Source organism: Symphalangus syndactylus, chromosome 2, assembly GCF_028878055.3.
Source record: "Symphalangus syndactylus isolate Jambi chromosome 2, NHGRI_mSymSyn1-v2.1_pri, whole genome shotgun sequence".
Lineage (NCBI taxonomy): Eukaryota > Metazoa > Chordata > Mammalia > Primates > Hylobatidae > Symphalangus > Symphalangus syndactylus.
The window spans coordinates 134,769,337-134,787,991 of NC_072424.2; the positions used below are offsets into that span (position 1 = coordinate 134,769,337).

The 18,655-nt window shown below is 39.0% G+C and overlaps 1 protein-coding gene across 8 annotated transcripts in view; it reads left to right on the forward strand.

Moving 5' to 3' along the window:
• Nucleotides 1–18,655, forward strand: part of ARID1B (AT-rich interaction domain 1B) — a 441,225-nt gene that overhangs the window by 154,616 nt on the left and 267,954 nt on the right. For all 8 annotated transcript variants that reach the window (XM_055267956.2, XM_055267947.2, XM_055267966.2 and 5 more), the window contains one exon: nt 7,996–8,106. In XM_055267956.2, the coding sequence (XP_055123931.2) occupies nt 7,996–8,106 (111 nt within the window). The remainder of the gene's footprint in view (nt 1–7,995; nt 8,107–18,655) is intronic.

The window sequence follows — 18,655 nt, forward strand, 5'->3', positions numbered from 1 at the left end:
GGACATTTGTCTAGTAGAGATTCCCACAGCCTGGGATTTCCTGATTGATTTGCAATGGTTTAACATGTTGCTTGGACCTTTTTATTTCCTATAAATTAGTGGTTTGATCTGCAGGTTTTGTCAAACTCATCATTTTTGGGGAGGTAGGATATTTTATTCCTGATCTGTTTTTTGGTAAGCATCAAATGTCTTGATTCCCCATTCTGGTGGCGTCATTGATGCTCTCTGCAGTCTTAATTTCCAGTATATTTTTACTGCATTATTTAGCAGTCATCCTTTTGCCATAAGACTGCCAGTAACAAACAGCAAAATGTGTTCTGTAGCACGTTTACCAGGCAAAGTAGCTGTTAACATGATAAATATTCTTGGATGTGTGCCCAAGTTTTGTTCCGTTTTATGTGTTTGTCCTTATACATTTGTTTTTGTGTTGCTGTGTCTAATTCTAAGTATAAGCTCATAGAAACCATTCAGTCATTCACCTGGCTTTTATCCAGTACCCATCCTTTCTGGGCCCTTTGGAATCCAAGACGACAGCATCCCCGTCTTAGAGAAATGGTGTCCAGTTTGGGATACACAACAAATAGTTAAGATATGGCATTCTAAGTTCTTTAAGAGGAGCCCATTTGAAGTTGGTTTGAGGTAGTTGTTTTGGAGAGTGATAGGGTTAACTTCTAGCAGGATCTTGAGGACAGTAAGGAGGAAGAAGGGCATCCACTTGAACTGGCAGAAAGGCACCGAGGAGCAGTGGCCGCATGGCCCATGGGACCCGGGCAGCTGAACAGGTGAAGCACGGTTTTGCCCTGCACCCTGGGGCCGGCCCTGTGGAAGCTGACCTGGCGGCCGGAGGGTGCCAAAAGAGCTCTTCTGAGCCCAGACTGGGACTGAGACTTCCTTCTGTAGGCCTTCGGGAGGCATTTTCTGAGCACTTGCATTTGAGGAAGTCAGCAGCATTGACCACAGTGCAGGTGTCGGCTGTTGGATCAGGAGGAAGGGGATGGACTGGATGATGATTTGGGCTTTGGTGATGTGTCAGATGTGCACAGATTGCAGAAGAGATAATGAGTTGTGTGGGGTGGCTCTGAGCAATCTCACTTGGGTGCTCACCTTCGGTGAGGTGGGGGCCCAAGGGAGAAGGAACAGGTCTGTGGGGTCATTTGGGAGGGTCATTTCTTGACCCGATGAGTGCAAGGCACTCTCTTCAAGGTCCAAACATTAAGGATGCAGTTAAGGACCTCCTGTAGAGATTTGGGAATCACCACCAAGCAGGGGGTCACATGGAGTCCTTGGGGTACAGACACTTGAGGGGCCCCCATTCTTAAAGGACAGGGAGAAAGAGAAGAGCCGGTAGAGGATCCTTAAAGAACAGAATCTGGCAGGCGGGCCCCTTCACCTGGCTCGCCTGCCAGCCTGTAGGCTTCTAGTAATGCTTGATGATAAGGGGAGTGGCCTTGCCTTCACACCTGTGGAAGAGAATTTTTCATTTTAGCATTTCTTACTTCCTCATGATACTGGAATTGATGTTTTAGAAGTGTTCCACATATAAACTACCTAAGATTATAATTTTTCAAAAGGAATTTTAGGGGAATATATGAAGTCCAGGATAAAACCTTAAAAAGCTAAAATTATATTCAATCCCTTATTATGTGATAGTGTTTGAAGCTTCCAGTTGTCTCTAGTGTACAGTTACTATAGAAATGAAGAGATATCCATCATTTTCAGATACTCCAGCATAGTGCTCATAAGCTAGCTCTGCAAATGACTTCAGTTTTTGTTTCCTGGTAGGAAAAAACGAGGTAACAATAGCAACTATCTTGTGATGTTGTCGTTAGGATGAACTGTGCACGCTACCTCTGTGCACAGTACCTGTCACAAGTCCCCTCTTGCGAATGTGAGCTGTCACTGGGGCTTTCCTGAGGTGGCAAGGGCTGAGCGTGCCATCTTTGATGTGCATGTTGTATGGATTTATATCGCTTTCCTTTTGGAAATGATATTTTAAATGCATCTACACACAGAAAGTGGAGGGAGGTCAATAATGTGCCACATGTCTGAAGCCTAGGGATGATTTCACAAACCATGGCGGGCTGTGTGGCCACCAGGCATCCTCTCTGTGGAAGTGGTCGCAGCCACCTCTCCCCCCACCCTCACATGTTGGGGATAGGCTTCTGTTTCCCTTTTAGGATTTGGAATTGGTGATAGGGAATTTCCAAAGCACAAAGAGAAAAGGGTCAAGAAATTATTGAGACTACTCAAATCGTCGTTCATTCCCTCATTCTGAATTATTGCAAGATAATAACAGTGTGGCCATCTTAACTCTCTTCCTAGCATATCAATACTTGATGTGAGGATTGGAAAAGCTTTTCTTAAATAACATGACAGTTATCACTTATTCCAGATCCAGACACCATGGAGGCTCTGTTGCATTTTGTTTCTGACCTGACGCTCTTTGTTGGATTTTGCTGGCATCTAGAGGCCTCCTCACTGACCTCTTACTAGGTGCCATTGCCATTTGTTTGTCAAGGACCAAAGTGCTCCTTCCCCTCCTCCATTCCTCCATCATCTGTTAGTTTATAGTCTATATGCTCTTAAATTCTTTTTTTTTTTGGTTGCTGTCTACCTATCTTCCCACTCATCCCCTGCTCTGGTTTTGCTACTTTTTATGATGTAGTTTGACACCTGGAGTAAGTTTTGTTCTATTCCAGAATGATGGACTGTAAGTGTAAATTGACACTTCCTTTGTTAAGAACAATTTGCCAGTATAAAAATTTCAAATGTAGCAATCTGATACAGTTTGGATCTGTGTCTCCACCTAAATCTCATGTCTAATTGTAATCCCTAATGTTGGAGGTGGGGCCGGGTGGGAGACGATTGGATCATGGGGGCGGTTTCTCTTGAATAAGGTTTCAGGCCATTCTCTTGGTGCTGTTCTCATGATAGTGAGTGAGTTCTCATGAGACCTGGTTGTTTAAAAGTGTGTAGCACCTCCCCGCTCTCTCCCTTGCTGCTCCCGCTGTGTGAGACACCTCACTCCCCTTTTGCCTTCCACTGTGATTGGAAGCTTCCTGAGGCCTCCTCAGAAGCAGAAGCTGCCATGCTTCCTGTACGGCCTGCAGAACTGTGAGCCAATTACACCTGTTTTCTTTATAAATTATGCAGTCTTAGGTATTTCTTCATAGCAGTGTGAGAATGGACATACACAACCCTTTGACAGAAATTTCACTTGTAAAGATTGATGCTACAGAGATTTTCATTTGAAGATGTATGTGTAAGGATGCTTACTATTGTGCTGTATGAAGAACGGAAGACTGGAAACAACCTAAATGTATGTCAATAAGTGACTGGTTAAATAGGTTACTGCACCTACAAATAATGCAATGTTGTGTGGCTATAAAAAAAAAAGAATAAAGTAGATATTTAGTTGCAGATATAGAATGAGCTCTACAATATATTGTGAAGAGGCTGAACAATATGCTGTTTACAGAAAATATGCTCTAGTTGTACATAAAGGAAAAAGGATTTAAATTCACATTTAAACTTGGTAACACATTGAAAAATTGAAGAAAGGTAAATTAAAAAATCCAAAGCTAGGCCAGGTACAGTGGCTCATGCCTGTAATCCCAGCACTTTGGGAGGCCAAGGCGGGCAGTTCACAAGGTCAGGAGATAGAGACCATTCTGACTAACACAGTGAAACCCCATCTCTACTAAAAATACAAAAAATTAGCCAGGCGTGGTGGCACATGCCTGTAGTCTCAGCTACTCAGGAGGCTGAGGCAGGAGAATCTCTTGAACCCGGGAGGCAGGGAGCCGAGATCACGCCCACTGCACTACAGCCTGGACTACAAAGTGAGACTCAGTCTCAAAAAAAAAAAAAAAAAAAAAAAAAAAAAAAAAAAAAAAAATTCAAAGCTTATACCATGGGAATGTTTTCCCTTTTTAATTTTTTAAAAAGTGTCTTTGACGTTTTGGTTATTCTACATTTTATTCAAAGTTGCATATTGCTATTAGGATTTTATTCATTTCCTAATGAAAGAAAACAGAAGCGCTCCTGCTCCTGGCCTTTCTACTAGGCCCTTGTAATAGTTATCTTTACCCTTTCCTGTAGTAGAAGTGGGATACTAGTGTTTTCCTCCTGGTCGTATTTCATTTCATACTGTGATATGTTTATACCTAGCAAAGGGAATAAGCCCATAGTAGGCATTCAGTCAGCGTCTACGACATTTGTTAAAAGAGACCTGGGCACAGTGGCTCATTCCTGATTTTCAGCACTTTGGCAGGAGAATCACTTGAGGCCAGTAGTTGGAGACCAGCCTGGGAAGTATAGTGATATCACATCTCTCAAAATATTTAAAAAAATAAATAAATTAGGCTGGGCACAGTGGCGCGTGCCTGTAATCCCAGCTACTCAGGAGGCTGAGGCAGGAGAATTGCTTCAGTCTGTGAGGTGGAGGTTGCGGTGAGCCGAGATTGCGCATTGCACTCCAGCCTGGGCAACAAGAGCAAGATTCCATTTAAAAAAGAAAAATTAGCCAAGCATAGTGGTATGTGCCTGTAGTCCTAGCTACTAGGGAGACTTGGGTGACTGAGGCAGGGGGATTGCTTGAGCCTGGGAGTTAGAGGCTACGGTGAGCTATGATTAGGCTGAGCCACAGAGCGAGACCTTGTTTCTTAAAAAAAAAAAAAAAAAAAAAAAAAAAGGCGAGGGGAAGAAATACCAAACTGAAAATTTCTGAAACAAATATGTAATTACTACCACCCTAAAATTTTTTTCACACTTTTGTTTGTGAGTCGGTTTCCCTTTAACCTTTGACTCATAACATAAAGAAAGTTAAGGCCAGAGTCCATCAATGGTTAAAAGATTGTGAATGAGATGTAGAAAAATAGTACTGATGAATTCTGAAAGGGAAAACCTCATTCCCGTTGCCTGGTTCTTGTGCATTGCAGTATTATCACAATATGGCATTCTTTTAAAGAGTTATGACTTTTTACATATACAGCAGATAAATGTAATTATTTAGATGTATATATTGGTTTACACACTGGTGTTCACTGGCTGCTTAAACTTACAAATAACCAAAGATGGCAGTAATGTTTTAAAGTGTAAAGCTGTGCTTTGTTTATAAAATATGATGCTGAACATTCTCTTTATTTTCTGATACTGTCATTGCCTTCTTACTATGTATTTGCTCTTCTTGAGATGAAAATAAGTATGTACCAAAAAATAAATACAGCTTTTTAAGATGTAAAAGCTCAAGTTTCTTATGGAATATTTTTATATCGTTATTAAAGCAGCCAAACAGACTTTATAGTCCCACTGTAAGTTATATATAGTTGATGATTGTTATAGGTTTAAACTTGGCACCTTTTCTATGTGCTCCCTTATTAAATTAATACTTATGTTCAAACATAAGCTGAGGCAGAACAAGTTTCCTTTTCAATAGTTCTCACAAAATTTTGTTTTGATTTTATTTCCAACTGTACTTAATAGCTGAAAGCTTCTTGTGGTTAGGAATAGTATTTGAGATTTTGGTGGCATCTAATTATTTTGAACTTTTAAAGCCTTAAAGAGTAAAATGTAAGGCCACAATGCATTTTTCTGATAGCGTTCGTAGTCTGTTAGTCTGTGTTGCTTGTTTTAGGGGGATGATGTCTAAATTGAAATGTTTATCCACTATAGTTGTAATGATCTTTTTCAACATCTTTAGAAAGCAGATCATTGAGTGAAGAAGAGAAAATAAAAAGAAACATAGAAGGGTAATATGCATAGGACTTTTGAGCCTGTTACTATTTCCTAGCTGAAGTTTACTTAAAAAAAAAAAAAAAAAGAGAATGCCTAGGCATTGGGCAGACACTGTGTGCACGTGTGTTGGAGGAGGAGGTGGGGCCTGCTCATTTGTTTGCCCATTGTGAGGCTGTCCTGCACCTTTGTGCTTTTTTGTAACAGGGTGAAGGCCCCTGAATAGAGGCCTTGTACCCTGCTTGATTTGAAATCCATGCTGTTTATGGAAAGGAACCTGCCGGGCACCCAGCGGGAAGTCTGTGTGACAAGTGGAAATCTAGGATCTGGAAGAAACGTGGTGTTTGAGGGGGAAGGTGGTGGGGAGAATGGTCATAATCTTTCAGCCTTTGCTTTTGTGCCCCATGAGCTTAATTGTCACCCTCTGCTGGCAACCAGATTGCAGAGCCACTCTTTAAGTGTCCTTGGATTGCCTGTGCTTACTCTCACCTTATTGTTACCAAATAAAAACCTGGACAAATAGCATTGAATTCTCTTAGAAAAATATGATAGGAACTGGGTACATTACTAGTAGAGGTTAAATATCTGAGGTTTTTGTTTGTTTGTTTTTTGATGGAGATGTATTTAAAGGGAAGAAGGGCTACATGTGAAAAGCTGGAATTATTGGCACGCTCCTGTATTTCAGAGCATGTTGAAAGGCAGGTCGCACCAACACTAGGCTGGTTAAATCTAGTTTGTACAGCTTGTGTACTTTGTGGTACCAGCTATTGCTCCAAAGTTTCCTGGCTTAAGCCATGTAATTTTAAGTGTGCAAGAAAGGGGTGGGACAGCAGAAGCTTTTTATAGGATTTCAAGTAATAAACATTAATTTTTAAAGCAATATTCCAGGGACTTCACAGAAGTAGAACTTGTATATGATGTTTCTTTAATGCCAACACATATTTGAACTGACAAGGGAAGGGAGATAATTTTATTTTAAAGCAGTATTTTCCATTCTTTTTTTCTCTTCAATTAGAAACTGGTTCTTCAACTTTCAGTGCCAATCGAGACATGCTATAATAAGTATTTAACAATTCTGTCCTGCTGTTTGACTTCAGGGGGAAATGATGGTAGAATGTTTAGTAGCTGAGCATACACAGTTAGGTAGCTAGAGATCTGGTATACAGTAAATGTGGCATGGTGTGGTGTTTGGATTATATATGCGAATTATTTCAGCACAATGCTGAAACCACGCAGAATACCTCTTGGAAGAGTGTTTGACAAGATGCCAGAAAGGCTGTGTTAATTATAAGTTTATTGTCCCTATTCAGGTTTTTTGGGTGTGTTTTGTTCCCCACTGTTGTTTTATTCTTTATGGTGGTTCTCTGAAAACCATGCCCCATGAACGTATGGAGTTCTATATATGCATGTTTATTGGTTTTATAGAAACCCCAGGATTCTATGAGCTTAATAATGATTTATGTTGTTTTGTGGGTAATTGAGAGGACCTGTTAAGATATAGTTGATAGTAAGGTTTTCGTTAGTTATTTCAATTTTTTGAGGTAATATTAAAGGCAGTTTGACCAAAATCGGAATTCAACGATCCAGGGAGCTTTTGGTTTGCTCTGGGTTCAAAGACAGTTTGGTTTGGCTACAGCTGACCTCCCTCCCCATTTTTATGAACTAGTCTTCTTCCTGTAAAACTCAAATACAGTACTTGGTATGGACTCATAATAAATTTAGTTGTTTTATATATATATATATATATATATATATATAGTTTATATTTCTGCTATTAATGATTCACTGCTTTTTAAAATTTTTGCTTCTGATAGTGTATTAAATTATAGCCATAGCATATTTATATGTCTGCTAAAATGTAACAGTAATTGTTGGTTGTGATAAGTTTTTGTTTTGTTCCGTTTTGTTTGACACAGGGTCTCGCTCTGTCACTCAGGCTGGAGTGCAGCGGTGCAGTCAAAGTTCACTGTAGCCTCCACCTCCAGGCTCAAGCTATCCTCCCACCTCAGCCTCCCAAGTAGCTTTACCACCACACTCGGCTAATTTTTTATTAGTTTTGTAGAGATGGAGTCTCCCTACGTTGCCCAGGCTGGTCTTGAACTCCTGGGCTCAAGTGATCTGCCTGCCTTGATCTCCCAAAGTGCTGGGATTACAGGCGTGAGCCACTCTGCCCAGCCAAGCTTTTGTTTAATTTTAGTTACTGAAGAAGCTTATAACTCATTGAGATATTTATGAAGTGCTTTGTGTTTGTGTTTTTTTTAGGACCTGTCTCAGGAAGGCTATGGAACTAGATCTCAACCTCCTCTGGCCCCCGGAAAACCTAACCATGAAGACTTGAACTTAATACAACAAGAAAGACCATCAAGTTTACCAGTAAGACATTATTGTGCTGATTTGAAAATGTAATGAGTTAAAGACTTTTAGAAAGAGCTGTTGTTTTTGTTTGTTCTACTTTATATTATGACATGATTGAGAAGTTTCTAGATTTCGCGTATATTTTGTGGTCAGTTTTTCAAGGTTTACCTTTTAGGAGCTCTGTAGTCCTGGACAAGTCTATTTCGTGTGTATATATCTCTGTTGCAGAGTGTAGACATCAGTTGGAAGGTTTTATGCGGCTGGTCGATTTTGTGTGCAGGCGGTTATTGCTGTTGCACAGTTGAGCCTTCTTTAGGCTGTTGCTTTTTGGTAGCGATACAGAACAGAGGTGTCCTTAGAGGAGTGAAAACTTAAAAGAAATTTGTACTTTGCAAAGGATACAAATGATGAGATAAAATACCTGATAGTAATTTGAATTTCTTCTAGGACTTTCTATTTATGTAATGAGAAATCACCCAAAAGAAAGTAGTTTAAAATTTGAGGCTAGACGCGGTGGCTCACGCCTGTAATCCCAGCACTTTGGGAGGCCAAGGTGGGCGGATCACCTGAGGTCGGGAGTTCAAGACCAGCATGACCAACGTGGAGAAACCCTATCTCTACTAAAAATACAAAATTAGCCAGGTGTGGTGGCGCCTGCCTGTAATCCCAGCTACTCGGGAGGCTGAGGCAGGAGAATCGCTTGAACCCAGGAGGCAGAGGTTGTGGTGAGCCGAGATCGTGCCATTGCACTCCAGCCTGGGTAACAAGAGCGAAACTTCATCTCAAAAAAAAAAAAAATTGACAAAGCTGTTTATTTCCACCAGTAAATAGTATATGGTGATTGGGGTTTCTGTTTATAAGAGTAGTGGCTATAATATGGGGTATCATGTTGATGCCCATAAATAGTTCCTATCTACTTAATTTGCCTTTTTTATAGAGAACCTAATTTAAAGGAAGTCTTCTTTATTAACTAAAAGAATAAATCTGCAGGAGGCTGAGGCAGGAGAATCACTTGAACCCAGGAGGTGGAGGTTGCAGTAAGCCGAGATTGCACCACTGCACTCCAGTCTGGGCAACGGAGTGAGACTCCATCTCAAAAAAAAAAAAAAAAAAAAAAAAAAAAAAAAAAAAAAATACATCTGTACAAATAAATATTTTTACATTTATTTGAAGAATTGTTGTCATTGCCTAGTTTCTATGGAGAAGGTTTAAGATGGGAATTCAGTATAGCCATGATTTTAATTGGAATTTCAACTATGTTTGCATTAACTTAGATTTATTATATTACTTCTAAACATTTGAGAACAGATATTTGTAGTGAATGTTATACATGACATTTGACATGCATACCATACCATATACATTTTAATGTATATGCAGATTTAGAGAAGGTAAGTGATGACCACAGGATGTCTACTGTCTTTGAATCTGATGGATGTGTTTTTGAAACTCTAATTTTTATACCTGTACTTTTATGTGAGAGAGGGTGAAATCTTATTGTGGTGTTTTTCCCCCCCTTTAGTTGTGTTGATGTATTTATTGTCTAGGTATTTGATTTTGAAGGAGGGAAATAGGTAATGGATTTTGTGTTGTATGCTGCTAAACTTTCTTTAGAAGATAGTTCACAGCTTAGTAAGTATGTAGTGTGTACGTGTGAGAGAGAGAGAGAAGGAGAGAGATAGAGGCATGCATGCTGTTGATAAGTACTACATTTGCCAAGTATTTGGAAATTAGCTTTTGTGGTTCTATGAAATTTAAATAGATGTATGGGAAGCAGGTAAACAGTGAATTCCACTTTTTTCAACAGTTTTTTTAGTGGTTTTGGAGAAGCTTAACTTTGTAGATTTGTCATTGGCTGATGATTTTGTACTGTGACACAGGTTGGTAAATTTTTCATAAATGGATGCAGATTTTCTGCATAGCTATAAGAATAGTTTGTGGCAAACTGCTTTCTTCATATCTACTCAAAAACTTCAGCATCACTCACTAGTACATGCCTTTTGCCATGGATCTGTGTTGGAATGGATGGTTGACATTCAGCTAACTCTACAGTGTTATTAGGGATGGCACGAAGTATTGTAGTTTCAGATAACTGACTGAAGAGTTTGCTCTGGGATAGGAGCTTTTAAGTTGATTGCTGGAAGAGTGGATGAAAGCATTTAGGAGATGAACGAATATAGTCATCAACTGTTTAAATGTTTTCTGAATTGTTCTATTTCTGTCTTGTTATGTATGTATAACAGCTATCTTCCTTAACCTTTATCTTGCCTACTTCCCAAAAGTATTTAAAGTTGTCCATAATGTGAGTTTTTTTTTTTTTTTTTAATGAAATACCCCAATTGGTATTTTCTTTCTGTTTTGTAACTCACAGATAAGTAAGATGCTGGTTGACTCAATAGTACTTCAAGCATTTCAATAATCTCTTTTTAGAGAGCAGAGTTTCCAGGTTTTATGTTAAGTATGTAGAAGATTCAGTCACTGAATAAAGGACAAACTATAAGATAACCTGCTATGCCTAAAAACCCCAATCGTTAGGATGAAATTTGGCTGTATTTAAATGAAATTTATTGCACCACTTTTTTTTTCCACGAGGGCTTTGCATGTGTAAAAACTTTCTATATGGGGCTTACAAATATTTTTATTTATGTGGATACTTATAATAAGTTGCACACAGCTAAGGTCATTGTGGTTTCAGGGAATGATTTGTTGATACTCTGTTATGGCTCTAATAGTCTGTATTTTACAATGTTACTTTTATTAGATACTGTAGTCCTCTAACTTGGCTGGGTTGATTCTGGAGAGCCCATGAAGCTGTATTTGTTATCATATCTGAATTTGCTGTTGGATCCTTTGTAGATTTACTCTTGTGCTATGGTTTTCCTTTTCAGGTGTCAGGGATATAAATTTCGTCTTTTCACCTACAGTCAATCCATGATATTTGAAACCTGTAGTTTTGTAATTTGGAATTAAGTATATTGTGTTGTCTGTACCATTTATGAAATGCAGCTAGTGATTCTAATGTGTAATTATTCTTTTCATTTTATATAATGACGATGACAAGAATGCCTCTCAAGTAGTAATTTCTTAGTCTTTTTGCTTACAAAGATAGGTTTGTAATGTTTCTGCATGTGATATTTTCTACCTGTATCCTAAGTATATTTTTCTTTAGCATGTTTGTTACAATGTAACAACTTTGCATTATAAGAAATCAAGGCATTTCCAATATCTTTATGCTACATCTATAATTTGATCCCTCAGCAAGTTGTCCTCACTGTTGTTTGAACCTGTTTTTCTATATTTGCATGCCATTAAATTCTTGATGACCTTCACTAGGCAATGCAGTTCTGTTTTCCAGCTAACTTAGATAGACCTTCACATCATCTGCAGAAAGCAAATGATTGATAAATTAATAACTTGTTCTCTTGTTGTCTTGGAGCCATGACCAGTCATATGCTTAGGTCTGGACTCAGACCTAAGCACTGAACAAATCCTCCTTAATATTGTCCACTTATTTCTATACCTCTCAGTCATACAGCATTTCCCTGTTTAGGTGTATTAGTTTATACATCCTTGGTATTACTGTTATTGATAAATCTTAACATTGAAGAGCTCTCTTTCTTAGACTATTATTACTTAAAATTTGAGCACATTTAGCTTTCACGACCTCTAATATTGGTATGAAATAAACCCAGCATTTAAGCTAATGACACAGTGGAATGTCTAAAAGATGCTGTCAGTTACTTATTTTCTTGTTTCATAAACATTGGATATCCCTCAATTTATATTCCAAGATAGCCCTCAGATATGATTTAATACACTTTTTGTTGAGTGTTCTGTTAAATTTTCACCTCCTGTGGCATTTATTATTTATCCTTTTATTGTAGTTATCCTGGACATTGTTTTGGCTCCCCTATTTGGCTAGAAGCTTTTCATAGTATTTATTATGTCCTATTCAGTAAATATTTTCCTCAAAAATTTCTATAAAAATTATTTTAAAATGAATTATTTCTTCATTTTCAGTATTTTCTTTTAATTGCTAAGGGATCTGTTAGGTGGCATTGAATGGCTCTCGGGGCACCTGTGCTCTCTGTGTGCTGGTGCTGCTGAGTGATTAAATGAGTGGGCGTCTGCATCGCCAGGCAGGTGTTATTCTTAAAATGATTCTATTTTACCAACTGATATTTGGATTTACCTTGGTAACCATAGCTTTAGGAAAAGAAGTGGACACTTTGGATAATTAAGCTAAAAATACCCTAAAAGCATTCTGTTCTTAGAAATACATATTTTTTACTTATAAAAAATTAATTGACAGAAATGGTAATCATAAGTTCAGTAATTATATTACAGATGGATAGTTAATAAAATATTCATAAACATGTATAAAAGGAAGTAAACATGAAAAAGGAAAAAATTTTATTTTCTTATAAAACACTGTATAAGCACTTTCTTTATAGTGCTTTTCCCTCCAGGGAGCTGAAGAGTTGTTAATATTCCTCAGTTTAAAAATAACTAATTTGTTTTATTCTTCAGAGAGGCATGCCGCTAGCTTTGTATTTCAAATAGGAGGTTCATTATTCTGTTTACCTAAGATATAGAATACAATCAGTTTGGCAGTCATATTCTAAGAGCGTTGGAAAATGGACTGTTTTGTTAGGACTTTGTGAAATATGTCTATAAATATTGGCTGTTCTAGAAGGCTCATCAGGTCATTAAAAACCTCTTTGTGACCCTTTCTTCCTTAAATAGGAAATATCTAAAGGGGTTGGCATGAAAAGGGTTTGATCTTTCTTCTGAGTTAACTAAAAATCCCTAAATGTGTTGAATAGTGCTTATGGCACTTTTGTTGAGTTTGCAATTAGACGGAAATATTGGGCTTTAGATAAAACATATGTTTTTTGGCTCTTTCTGAAAGGAAGGAGGTAGTAAATGCTGGTTGTTCTTTGAAATAGAGAGTGTTAAACAGGATATTGGAAGCCTGAAAGAGAATGGTTGGAAAACTTTTATTACCAAGAATATTCTTTGGGCTTGGCTATTAGCAGCAGAGCATGCAGTGTTCTGCCTTTAATTAAAGAAGAATAGTCTGTTTGTGTTGGTTTTTGTTTCGTAATCTTTAATGACACTTATGTTGGTTAGTGGTAAAAGGTCATGTATTTTGGAAGCATATTTGAATATTGATGACATTAATATGGATGTTCTAAGCATGTTGATTTGATAATACTGTGAATGATTGGAAACTACCGGGAAAAGGTTTTTAACTGGGTTCAGCTTTTTGCTAGTTCTCAGTCCAACCCAACTAGAAATGTAAATTGTTAAGACCATCTGAACCTGTGAGTTGGCAGGTTTTGGCAGAAGTTAAAATCTGCCAGGTAAGAATTAGATGTATGGGGCCGGGCGCGGTGGCTCACGCTTGTAATCCCAGCACTTTGGGAGGCCGAAGCGGGCAGATCACGAGGTCAGGAGATCGAGACCACGGTGAAACCCCGTCTCTACTAAAAATACAAAAAAATCAGCCAGGCGTGGTGGCGGGCGCCTGTAGTCCCAGCTACTCGGAGAGGCTGAGGCAGGAGAATAGCGTGAACCCGGGAAGCGGAGCTTGCAGTGAGCCGAGATTGCGCCACTGCACTCCAGCCTGGGCGACAGAGCGAGACTCTGTCTCAAAAAAAAAAAAAAAAAAAAAAAAAAAAAGAATTAGATGTATGGCTATTGAATGAAGTATTTTGAAACCTTTTTATTTGAGGTTGGTTTAAATGGTTGTCATTAAAAGGTTAAGAGTGGAGCTGTCTTCCATTGAGTGATCCTTCTCAAATCATTATGAACATTTAAAAAATTGTAAGTTAATGAAGCAAAACCCGTATCTGTCATCAGGCTTATCTCAGTGTTCAGGCATGGATGATGCCTGTGTGCAGCTGAAGACTTAAGCTGTTTATTATCAGTATTCTCAAAATGTTATCAGGCTATGTTGAGTTTTATAGTTTCAGAGAAAATACTTTATAAAATAGAAGCCTCCTGTGCCAGGGAGGAAGAGGAGTTTCTCTGAAGGATGGCGCCCTGTCCCCCAGAACATCTACAGGCGTACCTTATCATTTGCATAGTTTCAAAACCAAAGGTATAGACACATTTTTATGTCTTGGGGAAGTTTTAAAGGGAACATGCAGTACTTCAGCTTCTTAGGATTCATCAAGTTCTTGAACATAATTTTAATCACTGGTCTATTCTATCTGGAGATATCAGTTATTTTTGGATTAAGATTAAGAGCATTTCAGGACCTCGCTGGAAAACCTGAATTTAGAAAATATGATAGTGACTCTGACAGATGTTTATTTTCCAAAATGGATTATTTCTTTAGGATGTGATATCCTGTGATTTTATTCCCTAGGATATTTTCATGACACTGATAGTCATTTTGAAAATAGAGGATAATGTTTGAACTTGAACAAGGTAGGAAGTAGGAAGGTATGTCTCTCTCCCTCTTTCAAAACAATCTTCCGTTTAAATATTTGTTCTGTAAATGAAAATTCAGTAAAACCTCAACAGTTTGGAATTCTTCCAGGAAAAAACAGGCTAAATATAATGGAAAGTTTGAATAAATTAATATTGAGAAAGAACTATAGTTTGCTTTTAAATAATTCAGATGTGTGTGTGCAAAGTGTTTCTAAGTTGACATACTCAGTTCAGTTAAAATAAAATCTGAATTCATCATAGCTATTTGCTTAGTGGTAATGCATTAATTTTAAGAATTTGTTTAATTTTTTAAAACACATTTCAACTAGGCATGCCCCTGCAAACTTTTTTCATATAATATTCTGAAGATTTCCATTTAAAATATGGGGGAAATGAATTTCAACCCATTTTATAGGAGTGTCAATTGGTTCCTAAAATATTAATGAAGGAGTATGAAGGAGTACCATGAAAAGAGACACTAGACAAAATTGGAGATTAAGAGAGGCTGAAACATAACTGATTTGCAGGATATTGGTTTTGATAATAGAAGGATAAGGATGATCTATAGTTGATAAATGAGGCTCATTAAGTAAGGGATGATAAATGCAGATATTCCTGGCTAATAGAAAAGTCAGCATACAAATTTTGTCATAACAAATGAGGGATGGGCAGGCTTTGACCAGCTTGCAGCTCTTCCAGTGACCTCTTTGAGGCCACGGAGCTCTTCTGTGGTCTGGATGCCTGGGCCACAGAGGCAGCGTGGACCCCATGGGCCTCAGGCCAGCAGAAGGGGGAGCCAGAGTGGGTCTCAGGGAGTCTAGAACCACCTAGAGCAGAGCACACAAGGAGCTCCACAGTGGTGCAGAGGCCAGGGCAGGACTGCAGCTCCTGCAAGTGTAAGTTTTTATTTTTTACGCTAAAAAGAAAAAAACCACATGACTCTAATATTCTGAGGTCCCTCTTCTCACCCTAGCCTGCACTTCTGGTTTTGGCATGGCAGTGCCTGCCATGTTGGGCTAGATGCCGCCATCTTCACCGCCCCCATCCTCCTCCTCCTCCTATTGCTTCTCCTGGGCGTTGGGATCTGCTGCCTCCAGCACCTGCAGGCAATGGCCGGTGTGAGGTGTTGAATGCATTCTACTTTATATTATCCAAGTTAGGTGGGAAATAGCTTTTAATTTACAGATTTTCACTTCGCAGGTAACTGTGAAGGCACACATCTGTTTTATATAACAAGGGATATATAACCAGCAGGAGCTCGTAGTAGCATTTGTGGACTGGTTATTTGCTTTTATGTTTCTTTGGGACGGGAAGTAACAATTTTTAATGTTAACTGTCAGTTTAGGAGAGGAAATAAATACATGTAGAGAAGGTTCTACCTGAGCCAAAATTTCCTATTCTTCCCTCACAATGTAGGATTTTAGAGGTGTCTCTCTTTTTTTCTCATCTTTTTCTTTTGCCTTCTCTAAATTGTTGTAAAATAACTGAATGGTCTTGTTTTCCTTTGTTTGGGTCAAGAAATTTTAGCTGAAAATTGTTACTGTGTGAAAGAAGATTATTGACTCAACAAGCCTTCAATTTTCCGTGAATAACACTCCCACCCCCTAGCTTCAGGAACATGCCGTGCGTGCATTCTATTTTAAAATACAGACTGTAATTTAAAACAGGCATTTTGATGCCCCACTGAACTTTGTTTAAGCCTGGAATAAAAGAGGAGAAAAAACTGTAAGCCACGAAAAAGTGACTAAGCTTTCTCAACTACTTTTCTTCATGATGCATTCTTTAAAAAAAAAAAAAAAAAAAAAAAAGCATGTAGGTACGATTGTCTCTTTCCACAGGACCGAAATTGTACCCAATTTTAGATCATGGTGTGCACATCTTTCTACTTGGTTCGTGATTGAGGTACCATTTACATTTTTCAGTGCACAGGTTTGTATTTGCTGCTGTCTGTGTGCATGCATCTGTGCGTATGGTACGTGTTCATTGCATGTGAGAATATTCTAAAATTACATATATCATTTTTAGCATTCACTAATAGCTAATTTTTTAGAGTTCTCTTGATTTAACCTGATTATTAGACTGAAATGAAATAAATATTTAACTACAATTTTATTTACCATCAGGTCATTGTAAAAATTGTGATTTGAAAGTAGTTTATATTACTTGCCTTTTTTCCTCCTCACAAAAATGCAAATAAACAGCTTATAATGACTTGTATGGAAGAAACAATGGCTTTACTGTTTTTATAAAATAATATGTTTTGGCTGGGAGACCTGTTCTAATCGCCACACTGAATGCCAACAGGGCAGACTCTCAGCTAAGGTTCTGGCCTTGAGCAATACATGTCATTTCTCAGAGCTTCTGTTTCTTTGAAAAATGAGCAAGTTAGATTTAGGAAACTCTTATCACCTTCTGGCTCCAAAATTTTACATTAAAAGCCATCTTTGTTAGTGTATGAGAAAAAGCACTGATAAAAACGGACTCTTTCTTTGCATTTGGGAAAAAGTCAGTGGAGTGAGTGAAGTGCAGGTACATTGAAATCTTCAGAAACGGCTTCTGTGTGCTGCTTGGTGGCCTGTCTTCCGTTCTCCGGTGCCATTTGCTTTTGTAGCAGGGACACTTGAACTTATTGAGGGATTTGGGGTTGCCTTACTGAGTATACAATCTTACCATGCAGGCCATTGGAGAGCCGCAGACCTTCCTGTGGTCTCCCTCTTCTTGTTCATCCTAGAGATTCTAGAGGTCTTCCTTCCTCTCCTGTACGATCAGTTTGGGAGCCGTGATGTCGTTGCATGTAGGGAAGTCTAGGGAAAAGGAAAAAAACTTCATGGGAAAGGAAAGGGGGAGGTAGAACAAACCAACCAAATAAATGAAAAAGCTGCAGGACGCCGAAATCTTTATAATGCAAAGGCTAATGCCAACTGGACGGTTTTCTGAACCAAGTTGATCATGTGGCAGTTGCTTTTCATTTCTTGGTGGGGGAAGGAAGTCCCTAAGGGTATGTATCTGAGGCCTCCGTTCACCTCCAGACCTCAGGTTTACATTTGTTGTACTAAAAAGTCATTCATAAACACACTATGGTTTTTAAACCGAGATTGACATGAGTGGAAGTAGTAGCAACCCAGAGACATGAAAAATCACTGTTCGTCTTTAATGCAACCCAAGCTGTTTTCCTGGAGAATGCCTCCTGCATCCCCCGCAAGCTTTTTCTTCTTCTTTTTCTTTTTTTTGAGATGGAGTCTCACTCTGTCACCCAGGCTGGAGTGTAGTGGCTCTATCTCGGCTCACTGCAAGCTCCACCTCCCAGGTTCCTGCCATTCTCCTGCCTCAGCCTCCCAAGTAGCTGGGACTACGGGTGCTTGCCACCAAGACCGACTAATTTTTTTGTATTTTTTTTTGGTAGAGACGGGGTTTCACCATGTTAGCCAGGATGGTCTTGATCTCCTGACCTTGTGATCCGCCCGCCTCTGCCACCCAAAGTACTGGGATTACCGGCGTGAGCCACCGCGCCTGGCTTTTTTTTTTTTTTTTTGATTGTTTAGAGCTCACTGGTTTTGATCTGGGTAGAGTGGTGTGTTAACAGTTCTCATTTTTACTTGTTTTCTCACTGCTCTTTCTGTCAGAGCACAAAATGGGATGCACTGAGGCAGTGGCAGAAGCCATATCCGTTCCTCAGGCAGATGTCCTCTCTAAAGCAGGCCACAGTGAGCCTGGGGACCACCGAGTGTGCTGCGGCCTCCTGGCACCTGTGCCTGCGATTCTTTCCTGTTTTTAGAATTTCCTGACTTGCGTAGGTAGGGATCTCCCTGAGTGTTTCTTTTCCCCATGGGCATGGGTGGTCGAGCTGTGCAGTGAGTCAGTCCACACCTGGGGAAAATGTGTAGTTGGTCTTTTGTAATTATGCTGTACCTGGAAAAAGTTTGGCTTCAGAATGATAATACGACACTTCGTTCACTGGACACCATTTTTAAAAGTCTTGTTGTATAGAAATGAAAATATTGTCTGGGCACGGTGGCCCAGCACTTTGGAAGGCCGTGAGTGGGCAGATTTCTTGAGCCTAGGAGCTTGAGGCCAGCCTGGCCAACATGGTGAAACCCCATCTTCACTAAAAATACAAAAATTACCT